Here is a 12,523-nt window from a genome sequence, read left to right on the forward strand (position 1 = left end):
GGGCTTCCGCCGGGCGCGGGGAGCGGCGAAACCGAAAGCGCTCCCGGCCGCGCTGCGGGGAAGGCACGTGGCTGGCTGGCAGGAGCCGGGGCGCCGGGAGTGCTTTTCCCCCTGGAGGGGCGGCGGGGGGCCTGAAGCGGGATCCCCCCCTCCCCGCCCCCGCCGGTCTGCTGCTGCCGGGAAAAGAGGGGCGGGTAGCAGCCAGGCGGGACTTTCGCCCTGCCCTCCCTCCGTCCCTCCCTCGCTGCGTCACGTGGAGGAGGACCGGGGGAGGCGGGGGGGGGGGCTTTCTGGCACAAAACCACGTGCCTGTTGCAAATCCACGCCAGGGCAAGCGGCTAAGATAAGGGCGCATTCATTGGCGCGCCATATAAGCGCGGCTTTGTGTGCAGGCAGAGACGCACGGCGGGCGGGCAGCCCCTGCGGTTCCCGCGCTCCCGAGGCAGTCCGTGCGGGGTGCAGGCGTCCCGCGCCCGCTTCCGCGCAGAAGCGGGGGCACAGAGCGGGCGCGGCTTTCGGGGCAGATTGGTGCGGGACTCGGGCGGCTGAGGGAGGCTCGACCGGACGGAGGCACCACAAGCCGGGCGTGCCAAGGCCAGGTAAGGGAGCCTCCGACCTCGCACCGTGTGCCTTTCAGAGGGCCAGAGAATCGCAGAGCTGGAAGGGGCCGGAGGCCACCGGCCCCCCCCCCCCTGCCCCGAGCAAGGCCATCCCCTCGCCAGGAAGGCCACGGGTCTCCCGTTGGGGGAAGGCTGAGCCGAGGGAGGCGCGCGACACTGTCCTGGCCAGACATCTCCGGAAGAAGCCCTTTTGCTGTCCTTGTTCAGCGGGAACCTCCAATGCGGGAGCTCCGCTCCTCACGTCCCAGCCGAGTGGCGCTGGAAAGGGCCGGCGGGTCACTGGCCCAGCCGCCTGCCCAGTGCTGGGCTCCCAGTTACACCACCCCTCCCCAGTGGCTGCCCAGTGGCACCTGCACGCCTCCAGTGTGGGAGAGGCCAGCCGCTTAATCATTAATAAAAATGACGAGGAGGACCAGGCCCCAGACAACTCAGGGTGAAGTCCGTGTCTTGTATATCTCACCTATTGTCCCGGCAGAAGGCACAGAAACCTAGAAGTGAAGTGAGTCAGAAGGGAGTCCCCGGGCCATCTAGTCTGACCCCTGGCCCCAGCCAGCTCCACGCACGGCATCCCCAACACGTGGCTGCCCACCCTTCCCTTGGACACCCTCCCGGATGGGGCCGCCCCCCCCCCCCCGGAAGCCCATGCCGTCTCTCCCAATCCAGCTACCATTTTCGTGCCCCTGCACTGAACCGATTCTGACCTAGCTATGTCTCCCCTATAATATTTCACTGAAGGCAAAAATCCCCGCTAGTATTTTGTGAAAATCCAGGGCCCACTCTTCACTACGATCATGTAGACTGTTGTATGTTTCTGTCCGTTGGTTGACGCAACGGTGTTAGCCGAAGTTAAGGTAACGGCTCTGCCCTAAACTAGGCTTCCTCAGTGAGCCCACCCTGGCTGGGGGCCCCGGAAGCCAGTGGAACATGGGCCCTTCTCTGCCAGAGCCGGAGACAGCAGGGCTGGGGACGGGGCTTGTTCTCACCAACAGTGTGGGAGGAAGCCTTCGGAGGGGCTCCTTGCTTTTGGGGGGGTGGTCTGGCGGGCAGGTGCCCCTTCTCGGAGGTGCATTGTTCCCAAGACGGGCTGGCACAGTGGTCCTGCAGAGACGGTGAGGCGGTGGGCTTGGCCAGGGGGGACACATGGAACGAACGTGCGGCTGAAAATCCGGGCTGCTGTACTGGGAAAGTGGGAGGTTCCTCGATAATGAACTCAGGGGTTGACCCGTGGGACTGCGGACCCTGCCTGGGGAAAACGAGCGCCAGAAGGCGGCGGGGACTTAAGAAATTGCTGATCATGGGGGGGGGGGCAGGAAAAGGGATTGAGTGAAACCACCTTTTCTTTCGGGTGGGAAACGGCCATGCCAAAAATCTAGGAAAACTTGTGGTTAATCAAACTGCTGGGAAGATGGAGATGCTCTGAACAAAATCAGCACTTTTGAGAAGTGCAGAAGGAGCACACACATGCCTCCCCCGAGCATCAGCAGAGTGCTAGTGCCTCTGGGAGTTGTTCAAAGCTCACATTGCCAAGTGGGAAACAACTTTGTGGGGAGGTGATCGTTTTAAAACAGAAGACTCTTTTAATACTCTTGACCAGAGGTTAGGAAAAAACACAACCAACAACAACAACAACAACCCTGAATAACGTTTAAATTCATGTTTTGAATCCAACTGGTTATTCAAATACCGGGACTGAACGTTCGGTTCAGATAAGAAAAATGAAACTGTAAGCACAGAAGAATTCTTGCTTCATGTGAAGGTCAGGCTGAGAGTGTGTGGATGCAAGATGCATCGCCTTGCAGTTATTGGTGTGAGGAGTTGTGATGAAAAGAGTGGTTCAGTTGGTTAGTTTTACAGGGGGGAAAAATCCAAGTAACTTGGTGACCTTGGGTCAGTTCCTGAATTTCAGCTAGCCTACCTCGCAGGGCTGTTGTGAGAATCAGATGGTAGGCAGGAAGAAGATCGCCCAGGATGCCCAAGTTCTCTGGTGGCGAAAAGTGGGGAGATGACTGGAATGCGCAGATGAACCTGCTTCCTTGAAGGCGGTCCCTGAAGAACATCTCTTTGAGGAACCTGCTGCACACATCAAGAGCAAAGCTCTCTGTTTGAGGCAGGGCGCTAGTCCCCATGGAGGGCTCCTTGAGGGCTGCTCTCACTGGCCGCCTGCTTGGGCTGGCAGAAGTGGATTTGGGGTCCAGCTGGGGGTGTTCACAAGCACTTGGCGAAACCTCCGCCCTGTGAGTTTAGGGAGCAGCCCTCAAAGCCAATCTTCAGCAAAGAGTTTGGATCCTCTCTGGTTTGGATCCTCTCTGGTGGATGCCAAGGGGTTTCTGGGGGGGGGGAGCACTGTCTGAAAGCCCCAACCCCACCCAGCCCTCCCCCACGTGGAACAGGGCAAGCGCCGCAGCCAGGCAGGACGGAGGGAGGGAAAGGGCGGCCCGGGAAAGTGGAAGCAAAGCGGCCGCATTATGCTGAGCCGTTTGGCAGGGAGCAAAATGCCAGAGTCTTATTTCCATGCCGAAAGCAGAACCAACTGGGAGCAGAGTACAAAGGCCCCACTTCGGAGCCCCCCCCCCACCCTCGTCCAGCGGGGGGGTGGCAACACGCTTTCCCCTGCTGCTATTTTCATTCATGTGGTTTCCCGGAACGGAGGCACCCAAGACCCTTCGGTTTCGCTGCATCTGCGCTGGGCTGTGCTTTTTCCCCGCGTGGCCCTTGCCTTCCTCTGCTCCTGTCGGGAGGCCTGCGCAAGCCTGAGTGCCGGGGGGGGGGGGGGGGCCGGTGGGGGGGGTGGGGGGGGGGGGGCGCAGCTCTGGGCGCATGGAGTGGGGCTGCCCCAAAGCCTGGCTGTTGTCCCGGATGCTGGAGGCGCAGGCCAGCACTGCCAGCACATGGGGCACCCGATGACAGCAGCCGGGCCGGGGGGGTGCTGGGGTGAGGGGGCCTTCTTCCTGGCAGGGTCCTTCCACAAGCCCCCCCCCCCCCGGCACGCAGGGAACCTGGGCAGGGCGGCCGGGAAACCGCTCCGGCCAGGGTGCGGCCCTGGCTCGGTCCCGACGAGGGGCGGCAGGTTTGCAGCCGTTGCCGCCGGGCAGCTCTGGAGGGGCCGGCATTTTCCAGCATGAACGCGGCCTCCCAGTCCAGTGCACGGCCCCTGCGTGGGGGCAGAGCGTGTGCTAGCAAACCCTATGCCAGGGCGAAGGGAACCAAGGTTCAGTTCCGATGCCAGGAAGCACTTCCTGACAGTTGGGACCCCGAGGGCGTGGAATGGGCTTCCCCCGGCGGTGGTGGTGGCCCCATCGGTGCGGGTGTTCAAGGACAGGCTGGACGTCCACAGGGTGGGCATGTCATGCGTGGAGCCAGCTGGGGTGGGGGTCAGACTAGATGGCCTGGGAGGCCCCATCTGACTGTGCTGTGTTTCTGTGTTTCTAAAATGCATGTTGCAGCCTCAGCCTCTGTATCCTGGGCCGTGTTCGCTCTTTTGGGGGTGAGGCGCATGTGTCTGATTCCGTTTTGCATGTTGGGCCTCTGAGCGCAAGGCACACCCCCTTCACAGACTGGTTCCACCACATCCATCTGGCTCCAGCCCAGCATTCCAGCAGCCGTGCCAGATTCCTTGGCGGTCCTGCCGTGGGGATGCTGGGCAGAGCGGCAGGGCAGGGCAGGGCAGGGCAGGGCAGGGCAGGGCAGGGCAGGGCAGGGCGGGCAGCCCGAGGTTTGCATCATCACGGCTGGAGTGGGCTGGAGGGCCACCACGCCGCCCCTGCTCCCTGCGGGCTCCGAGTCCTGCCGCCCCTCTCGGATGGCTGCCCAGTCGTGTCTGGAATGCCTGCAGTGTAGGAATGCCCAGGACCTCCTCGGTGATTCCTTCCATCCGTTTAGTGACCTACCAGTCAGGAAATGTTTCCTGATACCTGCCCGGAATCTGGCTTCCTGTAACGGGAGCCAGTTAATCCGTGTCCTGCACTGGGGCATCAGCAAGAAGAGACCTTGACCTTCCCCTTTGTGACAGCCTTTCAGGTCCTTCTAGAGGGATGCCGTGTCCCCCCTCAGCCTTCCCTTCCCGAGGTTCTCTCGATCCTTCCTCGCAGGGCTCCATTTCCAGCCCCCAGATCATCCCGGCTACTCTCCTCCGACCCCTTGCCAGCTTGTCTGCATCCTTCTTAAACCGTGGTGCCCAGAACTGGACACAGCACTCCGGATGGGCCTGAGCAGGCCCAGAAAAGGGGAAAGAGGATGCGAAAGTGATGCTTCTATTCATGTAGCCTAAAATAGCATTTGTCTGTTTTGCAGCCACATCAGGCTGTTGTCTCATATCCAGCGAATGGTCTACAATTCCAAGCTCCTTCTCACTTGCACTATTGCTGAGTCAAGTGTCTTTCGTCTACGAGTTTGTCTTCCTTTTCCGAGGTACAGAAGCTGGCATTTGTCCCTCCGGAGTTTCCCCCTGTTGCTTTCCCTGCCTTGCTCCAGCCTTTCACGATCTCCTTGAACCCTCTTTCTGTCTTCCAGGGGATTGGCCGCCCCACCCACTTTTGTGCCATCTGTAAAAGTTTTCAGTGTTTCCGGCACTTCCTCCTCCGAGTCATTAATGAAAACGCTGAGGAGCACGGGGCCCAGGACTGGTCCCTGCTTGTTACCATTCCCCAGTTCGAGGAGGTGCCGCTGACGAGCGCTCTTTGCGTCCGATTCGGTAGCCCATTTTCAGCTAGTTTCCCGACCAGGAGATCCTGGGGCGCGTGGTCAAAAGCTGTGCTGAAGTTGGGGTAGATTCTGTCCAGGGCATTCCCACAGTCCTTCAGGGAGGCTCCCCAGTCGAACAATGACATCAGGTTGGTTTGGCAGGATCTGTGCTTGAGGAATGCGTGTGGGCATCTAGCAATCGCTCGTGTTTGCACGGCGTCTGCGGACTGACAGCCCTAGAATCTTCTTCCGGGTTTTCCCAGGGTGGCTGTCGGCTTATCCGAAGGGGCCTGGCTGTGCGCCCAGGGTGGCACCTCTGACGGCATGTGCTGTCCAGTGCGGACCCGCATCCATGCGTCCGGGCACGCACCACCTGTTGGCCTGGCGCGGGACGGTGGCGCACGGGGCCTCTGGAGGCGGGCGGCGAGGAAACAGGCAGAGGGGCCCGCGGAGGCCGGCCCAGCCACGGCCTGCTGGCACCCACAGCCACGGCGGCCTGGGCCCGGCAGCCCGCAACGGCCACCGAGGCGTCCTGCGGAGAGCGGCGAGACTTGTGGAGGTGCGGCAGACTGGGGCTTCTGCTTAGGGTCAGGGGCGGCGCTGTGCCATCGGCAGCCACGGCCTTGCGCGTCGCCACACTGAGTCCGTGGGACGGCGCGGGAGAACGGGGGCTGGCGCGGCTTCAGGACAGTCCCAGGCTGAGCCCTTGCTGGATGCAGCCGAGTTGGGAGTGCCTGTGTCGCCCCCCGCCCCGAGCTCCTCAGAAAGAGGAAGCCACGCAGCATCCAGAAGTCAGTCATGTGGGGAAACCGCACCGCTCCAGCGCACCGGGCGTCTGCGGAGCCCCGGCCAGCACCGCCCCTTCCCGCTCGGGCTCTAAATCTGGGCACCAGCGGGAACCTCGCCCCCCGGAGCGCAGCTCCGCAGGCCCCTTGCGAGGCCGGAGAGGCAGCAGGGGAGGTCGCGCGGCTGGGAAGCTGCAGTGGCGGGAAGGGCCCCCCCGGACCCCCACCCGGTGCACGAGGCAGGTACTGAGGGCTGCATGCTTGGCAGGAAGGGATGGGCGAGGTGCTTGGAGGCCAGTTCCTAGCAGCCCCAGCAGCCTGGCCGATGATGGGCACTGCCGTTCCACCTCGCCCCCCCAGGTCTCAGGCGGAGGGAGGCGGGGAGATGCCAGAGCCGCGCGCCCTCCCCGCCCGCCCGCCCGCCCGAGGCGGGAGGCGCCCGAGGACGGGCCGGGGCTGCTCCGGGGTCGCGCTTCGCCCGGGGTCGCGATGGGAGAGTCAGGCGCTCCCACGGGCGCACAGTCTGGCTGCTCCCCGAGCTGCGCTCGCGCGGAGCCTCCCCGGTCCGGCTTTGGGGGCGGCAGCCCAGCACTGGCCGGGCTGCCGTCCCCGCAGATCCGGTGGACCGAGGGCGCTCCGTGCTTGCCCGGCCCCCGCAGGCCCCCTGTGGCCGCAGCCCTTCCGGTGTGAGTCGCCCTGGGCAAGCGGGGGGGGGGGGCACAAGGCGTGCGGGGAGGCAGAGAGGCAACGTGTGGACGGGGCTTGAAGGGCAGCTGCCGATGCCCACCCTCCCCTCAGCACTTGCCGCAACAGCACCCGCATCCCCCGCTCTTCTGGCATTGCCGAAACCATTTTTCCTCCTGGAAGGAAAGAATCGTAGAATCGCAGAAGAGTCGAACTGGAAGGGGCCAGGAAGGCCATCCAGTCCACCCCCTGCTGTGGCAGGATGCCAGTTCACACCACCCCACTCAGAGGCTGTCGGGTTTCTTTCTGAGTGTCCCCAGTGTGGGGGAGCCCCCCCGTCTCCAGGCGGCTGGTCCCACTGTTGTCCTGCTCTGACTGTGAGGAAGCTCTTCCTGATGTCCTGCCTGAATCTGGGAGCGTGTTCTCCGGAGCGTCTGTGGGCTTGGGGGGGCCCTAGGCAGCTGTGGGGAAGGGGAGCCCCCCGCATGGGAGACTGCGCAGGGCAGGCAGGAGGGAGGGCCGCCCGCTCTTGCGCAACGCCGGGGAGCCCTCGAGGGGGACACGCTCCCTGGCAGCAGCTGCGGGGGTGACGGTCCGCCGCCCGTCTGAATTCCCTCCGCGCATTTGGGGAAAGTCCGCCCCGGCGGCCAGGCCCACACGGTTTTCCAGGGGACTCTTCCCCACAGCCCTGCTCTCCCCGGCGCTGCGCATTTAGGGTGCAGCCCCGCCAAGTGCCACGTCGCTTGGCCCACCGCCCCCAGTCTTCTCGTGGGAAAGCTGTTCTGCCCCGTTCGGGCCTGAGGGGCCTGGCTGGGGGGGTATCTCGGGCCCTTCTCCCCCCCCCCCCCACAGAGCCCTCCCGTCTCATCTCACTGTCCTTTCCCACAGGGAGGAGCCGGAGGGAGGCACCGCCGGGCCCGGCCATGGCTCGGTCCGATGACACGCTCGAGATGCCAGCGCTGGGCCGCCCCTTCCAGCTGGGGATGCTGTACGACTGCCGCAAGGACGCCCTCATCCCAGGTGGGGCCGGGAGCAGTGGGGGGCAGTGGGGGGCTGTCTGCAGCACAGGCCAGCGGAAGGGGCGGGGGCTGCCGAATGCCCCAACACCACTGTGAGGAGCAGCTGCATTGGCAAGGACCTTTCGCCCCCTACTTTAATTCCTGGGGGAAGGACCCGGACGGCTGCCCACGACCTGCACACGGTGTGCGGACGCTGCCCGGTGCTGCCGGGTTATGCGCTGGGGGTGAGCCAGGACACGCCTGGCATTTCCCCATGGATGTTCTGGCTGCCCAAGCAGGAATCCTGGCAGGGTGGGAGCTTGTGGGATTCTCCACCTTCGTTCCAGGTGGCCATGCAGGTGTGTTTTTTCCAGCGTAAGACGTCGCTTGCTCCGTCTTAATTAAGGCCAACCAAAGCCACTCACCCTGCACCAAAACCGTGCCGGGTCCCCTGCAGGATCTCCCAGGCAGACATTTCCTGGGCAGGCCTCTCTTTAGGGGAGGTGGGCTCCAGAAGAGGCGCATTCTGCCAGGAGCAGGCACAGTCGGCCCGTTGCCTTTGCTGGCCAAACAAGCGCTCGGGTTGTTGCAGAACTGAAAGGAGAAAAGACCAAACTGGGTGACGGGGGCGATCCAGGGATGTCCAAACGGCAGCCGTTCCGGCCAGTTCCTCTCTCTCGGGCCTTTTGCTTCCATCCTGGCATCTGCCTGCGCCAACAAAGTAACGCTTCGTGCATGCTTCCTTCCAGGGATCACCCTTTGGGACCTGCAGGCACTGCAGAAGGACCTGAGCATCCGGCCGCAGCCCAAGACTGAGTCGGAGGTCATCGCCTCGGACTCCATCGATGACAAGGCCTCCGCCCTCGGCGTCTCCGCGTCGCTCAAGGCCAGCTTCCTGGGGGGCCTGGTCGAGGTGGGGGGGTCCGCCAAGTACCTGCATGACTCCAAGACGTCCCGGCAGCAGGCCAGGGCCACCCTGCAGTACAGAGCGACCACCCGGTACGAGCAGCTGACCATGAGCCACCTGGGCGTCCAGAACGTCTCCTACCCGGCCGTCTTTGAGCACGGCACGGCCACCCACGTCGTCACCGCCGTCCTGTACGGCGCCCAGGCCTTCTTCGTGTTCGATCGAGAAGCCTCTTCTTCTGAGACAGTGCAAGATCTGCAAGGAGGCCTCCAGGTTATGATTGGAAAGTTCATATCTATCAAGGGGGAAGCAGAAATTGAGATGAATGAGAAGGAAAAATCCTATACTGAGAACTTCAAGTGCAAGTTCCATGGAGATTTTTCTCTGGACAAAAATCCAGTGAGTTTCGAGGATGCCATTCGAGTGTATGCCAGCCTGCCCAAAATGTTAGGGGATGATGGGAAGAGGGCTGTGCCCGTGCGGGTCTGGCTGTACCCGCTGACCAAGCTGGACTCCAGAGCGGCCAAGTTGGTGCGCGACATCAGCCTCTCCCTGATCTTTGATGCCCAAGCATTGATGGAGCAGCTGAACGAGGTCAAGATGAGATGCAACGACCTGGCAAGGAGCCCCGTGACCGACGCCTTCCCAGAAGTCAAGAGGAAAATCAAGCAGTTTGAGGATCTGTGCAAGCAGCACCGGCAGACCTTCCAGAAGCAGCTGGCAAGCGTCTTGCCTTCCATCCGAGGAGGCGGGAAAGAGGAAGGGGCCCTGGCAGACATCCTGGCCTCCATTGGCCACTCCCCTTTCAACAGCCAACGACTCGGGGAGTTTCTGGACGCCAAGGAGCGAGAGATCAGTTTCGTGAAGTCATACCTCGCGATCCTCAGTGGGGTGGAGGTCATCTCCTCCCGGAACAAGCTGGAAGAGGTAGTGCTGGACCCCCAGAACGAGTTTGTCATCTCCTTTACCTTCACTTCCCTGCATGACGAGGAGCCGTTTCTGTCCCAACTGCAGCGCTGGCTCCAAAGGGCGTTTCAGCAGCCGGGGGACGATCCGGGAGCCGGCGCGGCTGCCCCAGGGGCGGGCAAGGCCTGGTTTGAGCACAAAGAGAAAGTGCAAAAGGCTCGGAAAGCTGCCAAATCCATTTCAGACTTTGCCCGTGTGAACAGCGCCAGTGGGACGACTCGCTTTGTCGTGGCCTCCGTCCCTGACGGGGAGCACCCCGGAGCTTCCATCTACCTGTATGAAGAGGGGGAGCTCATCAGCAGCTGCCTTGAGCTGCCCCCCAAGCCTCTCCCTCCCCTCCTCGGGGCGGTCGGGCACGAGAGCGTGCAGCTGACCTTCCAGCCGGCCGCGTACGGGAGGGCTTCCATCTCCGGCTACCGGGTAGAGTACAAGGTCACGGGAGAAGAAGGCTGGGGGGCTGCGAGCACGGAGGACGGACGGGAGACATTCCTCCTGGAAGGCCTGAGCCCGAACACAGAGTACCAGCTCCGATACGCCGCCAGGAGCAAGCCGGGCCTCAGCGTGAGCAGCGACCCGAGTGCACCGGTGAGGACGCTTCCCACCAGCCCTCCCGGGAAGCCCAGAGAGGTCACCGCAGAGCCGTCCCTCATCTCCGTGGCCTGGGAGAGTCCCAGCGCCGTCGGCGTGGGGGCCGTTATACAGGAGTACAAAGTGGAGTACAGGGAGGGGGCTGGGGAGAAGAGTCGCGAGGCCAAAGGGGGGTGGAAGGAGAAGAGGACGGCAGGGAAGACGGAAGTCTGTGAAATTGGCCAGCTGAAGCCGCAGACACGCTACAGGGTCCGGGTGTCGGCCGTGTGTGCCGACGGGGCTCAGAGTGCTCCCAGCGAAGAGGTGGAGGTGCTCACATCCCCGGAAGAAGGAAGGGAGTCCAGACTGGCCCGCGCATTCCTCCCGAAGAGCACCCTGCTGGAGAAGGGGCCGCCCTCCGTGTACGCCCTTCCTCTGCAGAAGGCCACGGCCGGTGCCACCAGGTCCTGTGTGACGTACCAGCTGGGTGAAGCGAGCTCGCAGGTCCCCAACAAGGTGATCATGGTGATGGGGGCCACGGGGTCAGGGAAGACCACCCTCATCAACGGCATGGTCAACTACATCCTGGGCGTGCAGTGGGGAGACGACTTCCGGTTCAAGCTGATCCACGAAGAGACCCACAGAAGCCAAGCCGAGAGCCAGACCTCGGAAGTGACGGCCTACGTGCTGAACCACCAGAGGGGCTTCCAGGTCCCCTATTCCCTCACCGTCATCGACACGCCGGGGTTTGGGGACACGAGAGGAATCGCGCATGACAAATTGATCACGGAGCAGATCCAGGAGTTCTTCTCCACCCCGGGGGGAGCAGATCACATAGACGCCATCTGCATCGTGGTCCAGGCTTCCTTTGCCCGTTTGACTCATGCCCAGAAATACGTGTTCGACTCGGTGCTCTCCATTTTCGGGAAAGATATCAAGGACAACATTCAAGTCCTCATCACGTTTGCAGATGGGCAGACCCCTCCTGTCCTGGAGGCCATCAAGAAGGCCGATGTGCCGTGCGCCAAAGATGCCAGAGGAGTCCCCATTCACTTCAAGTTCAATAATTCGGCCCTGTTTGCCCACGGCCGCAGCGCAAGTGGGAACAGCTTTAATTTTGACGAAATGTTCTGGAAGATGGGCACTATGAGCATGAAGACCTTCTTCGACTCATCGGCCAGGCTGGAAATGAGAAGCCTGACCTTGACGAAGGAAGTGCTCCGGGAACGGAAAGAGCTCGAAATCGCCGTGGAGGGGCTGCAGCCCCAGATCCAGGCCGGCCTGGTGAAGCTGGAGGAGCTGCGGAAGACGCAGAATGCCCTGGAGCAGCACAAGGGAGACATGGAGGCCACCCAGGACTTTGAGTACGAGGTGGAAAAGACTGTTCCGCACAAGCAGGACATCTCTGGGAGTGGGAACTACATCACGAATTGCATGCAGTGCTACTTCACCTGCCACTATCCCTGCGGGATCCCGAGGGATGAGGACAAGGCTGGGTGTGCCGCCATCAGCCAGAGTACCGGGAGGTGCAACGTCTGTCCCGGCCAGTGCCCGTGGAACGTGCACTTCAACCAGAAATACCGGTTTGAGTATATAACGGTGAAGGAGAAAAAGAACTTTGAGGACCTGAAGAAGAAGTACGAGCAGGCCTCCGGCGAGGTGATGAATGCGGAGAGGATGCTGGAGCATCTTCACGAGGAGTATGACGTGGTGAAGCACACGCTGGAGCGCCTCATCCAGAAGACCGTGCAGAGCCTCCGGCGCCTGCAGGCCATCGCGCTGAAGCCCAACCCGCTCTCCACGCCCGAGTACATCGACCTGCTCATCATGTCCGAGGAGCAGGAGCTGAAGCCCGGCTACCAGGAAAGGATCCGCTCGCTGAGGGACGTGCGGAAAGTGGCTGAGCTCATCCAGAAGATCGCCAAGAAGGAGACCCTGCTGCCCGGAGAGCAGGACCTGTACCAGAAGCTGAGGCAAAAAGAGTCTTCCTCCCTGGGCCAGAAACTTAAGAAGGGGATGGCGGCCATTGCCAGCTGGTGGTGATGAAGCTGCGCGCCGGCCCGTTTTGCGGCGGCGGCGGCTTTGGGCGGCCTGCGAGTGCAGTCCGGGGCCAGGAATGGCAGCCCTGCAGCGCGATCGGCGCTTGAGCCTGCTGCTGAGCAGAAAGCGCCTCCCGCCACTGCGTGCAAACGCCGGCACTCCTGCCCGCACACCTGCGCACACGCAGGGCCCGCTCCTGGGGCAGCCTGGACGTCCGGAAGCCTCCCCGGGCTGCTCTCGGAATGGTGCTCCAGCCGCAGGACTGCAGCACCCCCT

At 62.6% G+C, this 12,523-nt stretch overlaps 1 protein-coding gene across 1 annotated transcript; it reads left to right on the forward strand.

The window, feature by feature from the left end:
• The first annotated feature begins 481 nt into the window (after nucleotides 1–481).
• Nucleotides 482–12,281, forward strand: LOC123024452. Its single transcript, XM_044432164.1, has 3 exons — nucleotides 482–599; nucleotides 7,658–7,789; nucleotides 8,517–12,281. The coding sequence occupies exons 2-3, from the start codon at nucleotides 7,693–7,695 to the stop codon at nucleotides 12,248–12,250; spliced, it is 3,831 nt and encodes a 1,276-aa protein (XP_044288099.1). The 5' UTR covers nucleotides 482–599; nucleotides 7,658–7,692; the 3' UTR covers nucleotides 12,251–12,281.
• The last annotated feature ends 242 nt before the right edge of the window (nucleotides 12,282–12,523 follow it).

The sequence above is a fragment of the Varanus komodoensis genome, unplaced genomic scaffold (genome assembly GCF_004798865.1).
Source record: "Varanus komodoensis strain SLA01 unplaced genomic scaffold, ASM479886v1 scaffold231, whole genome shotgun sequence".
Classification (NCBI taxonomy): Eukaryota; Metazoa; Chordata; class Lepidosauria; order Squamata; family Varanidae; genus Varanus; species Varanus komodoensis.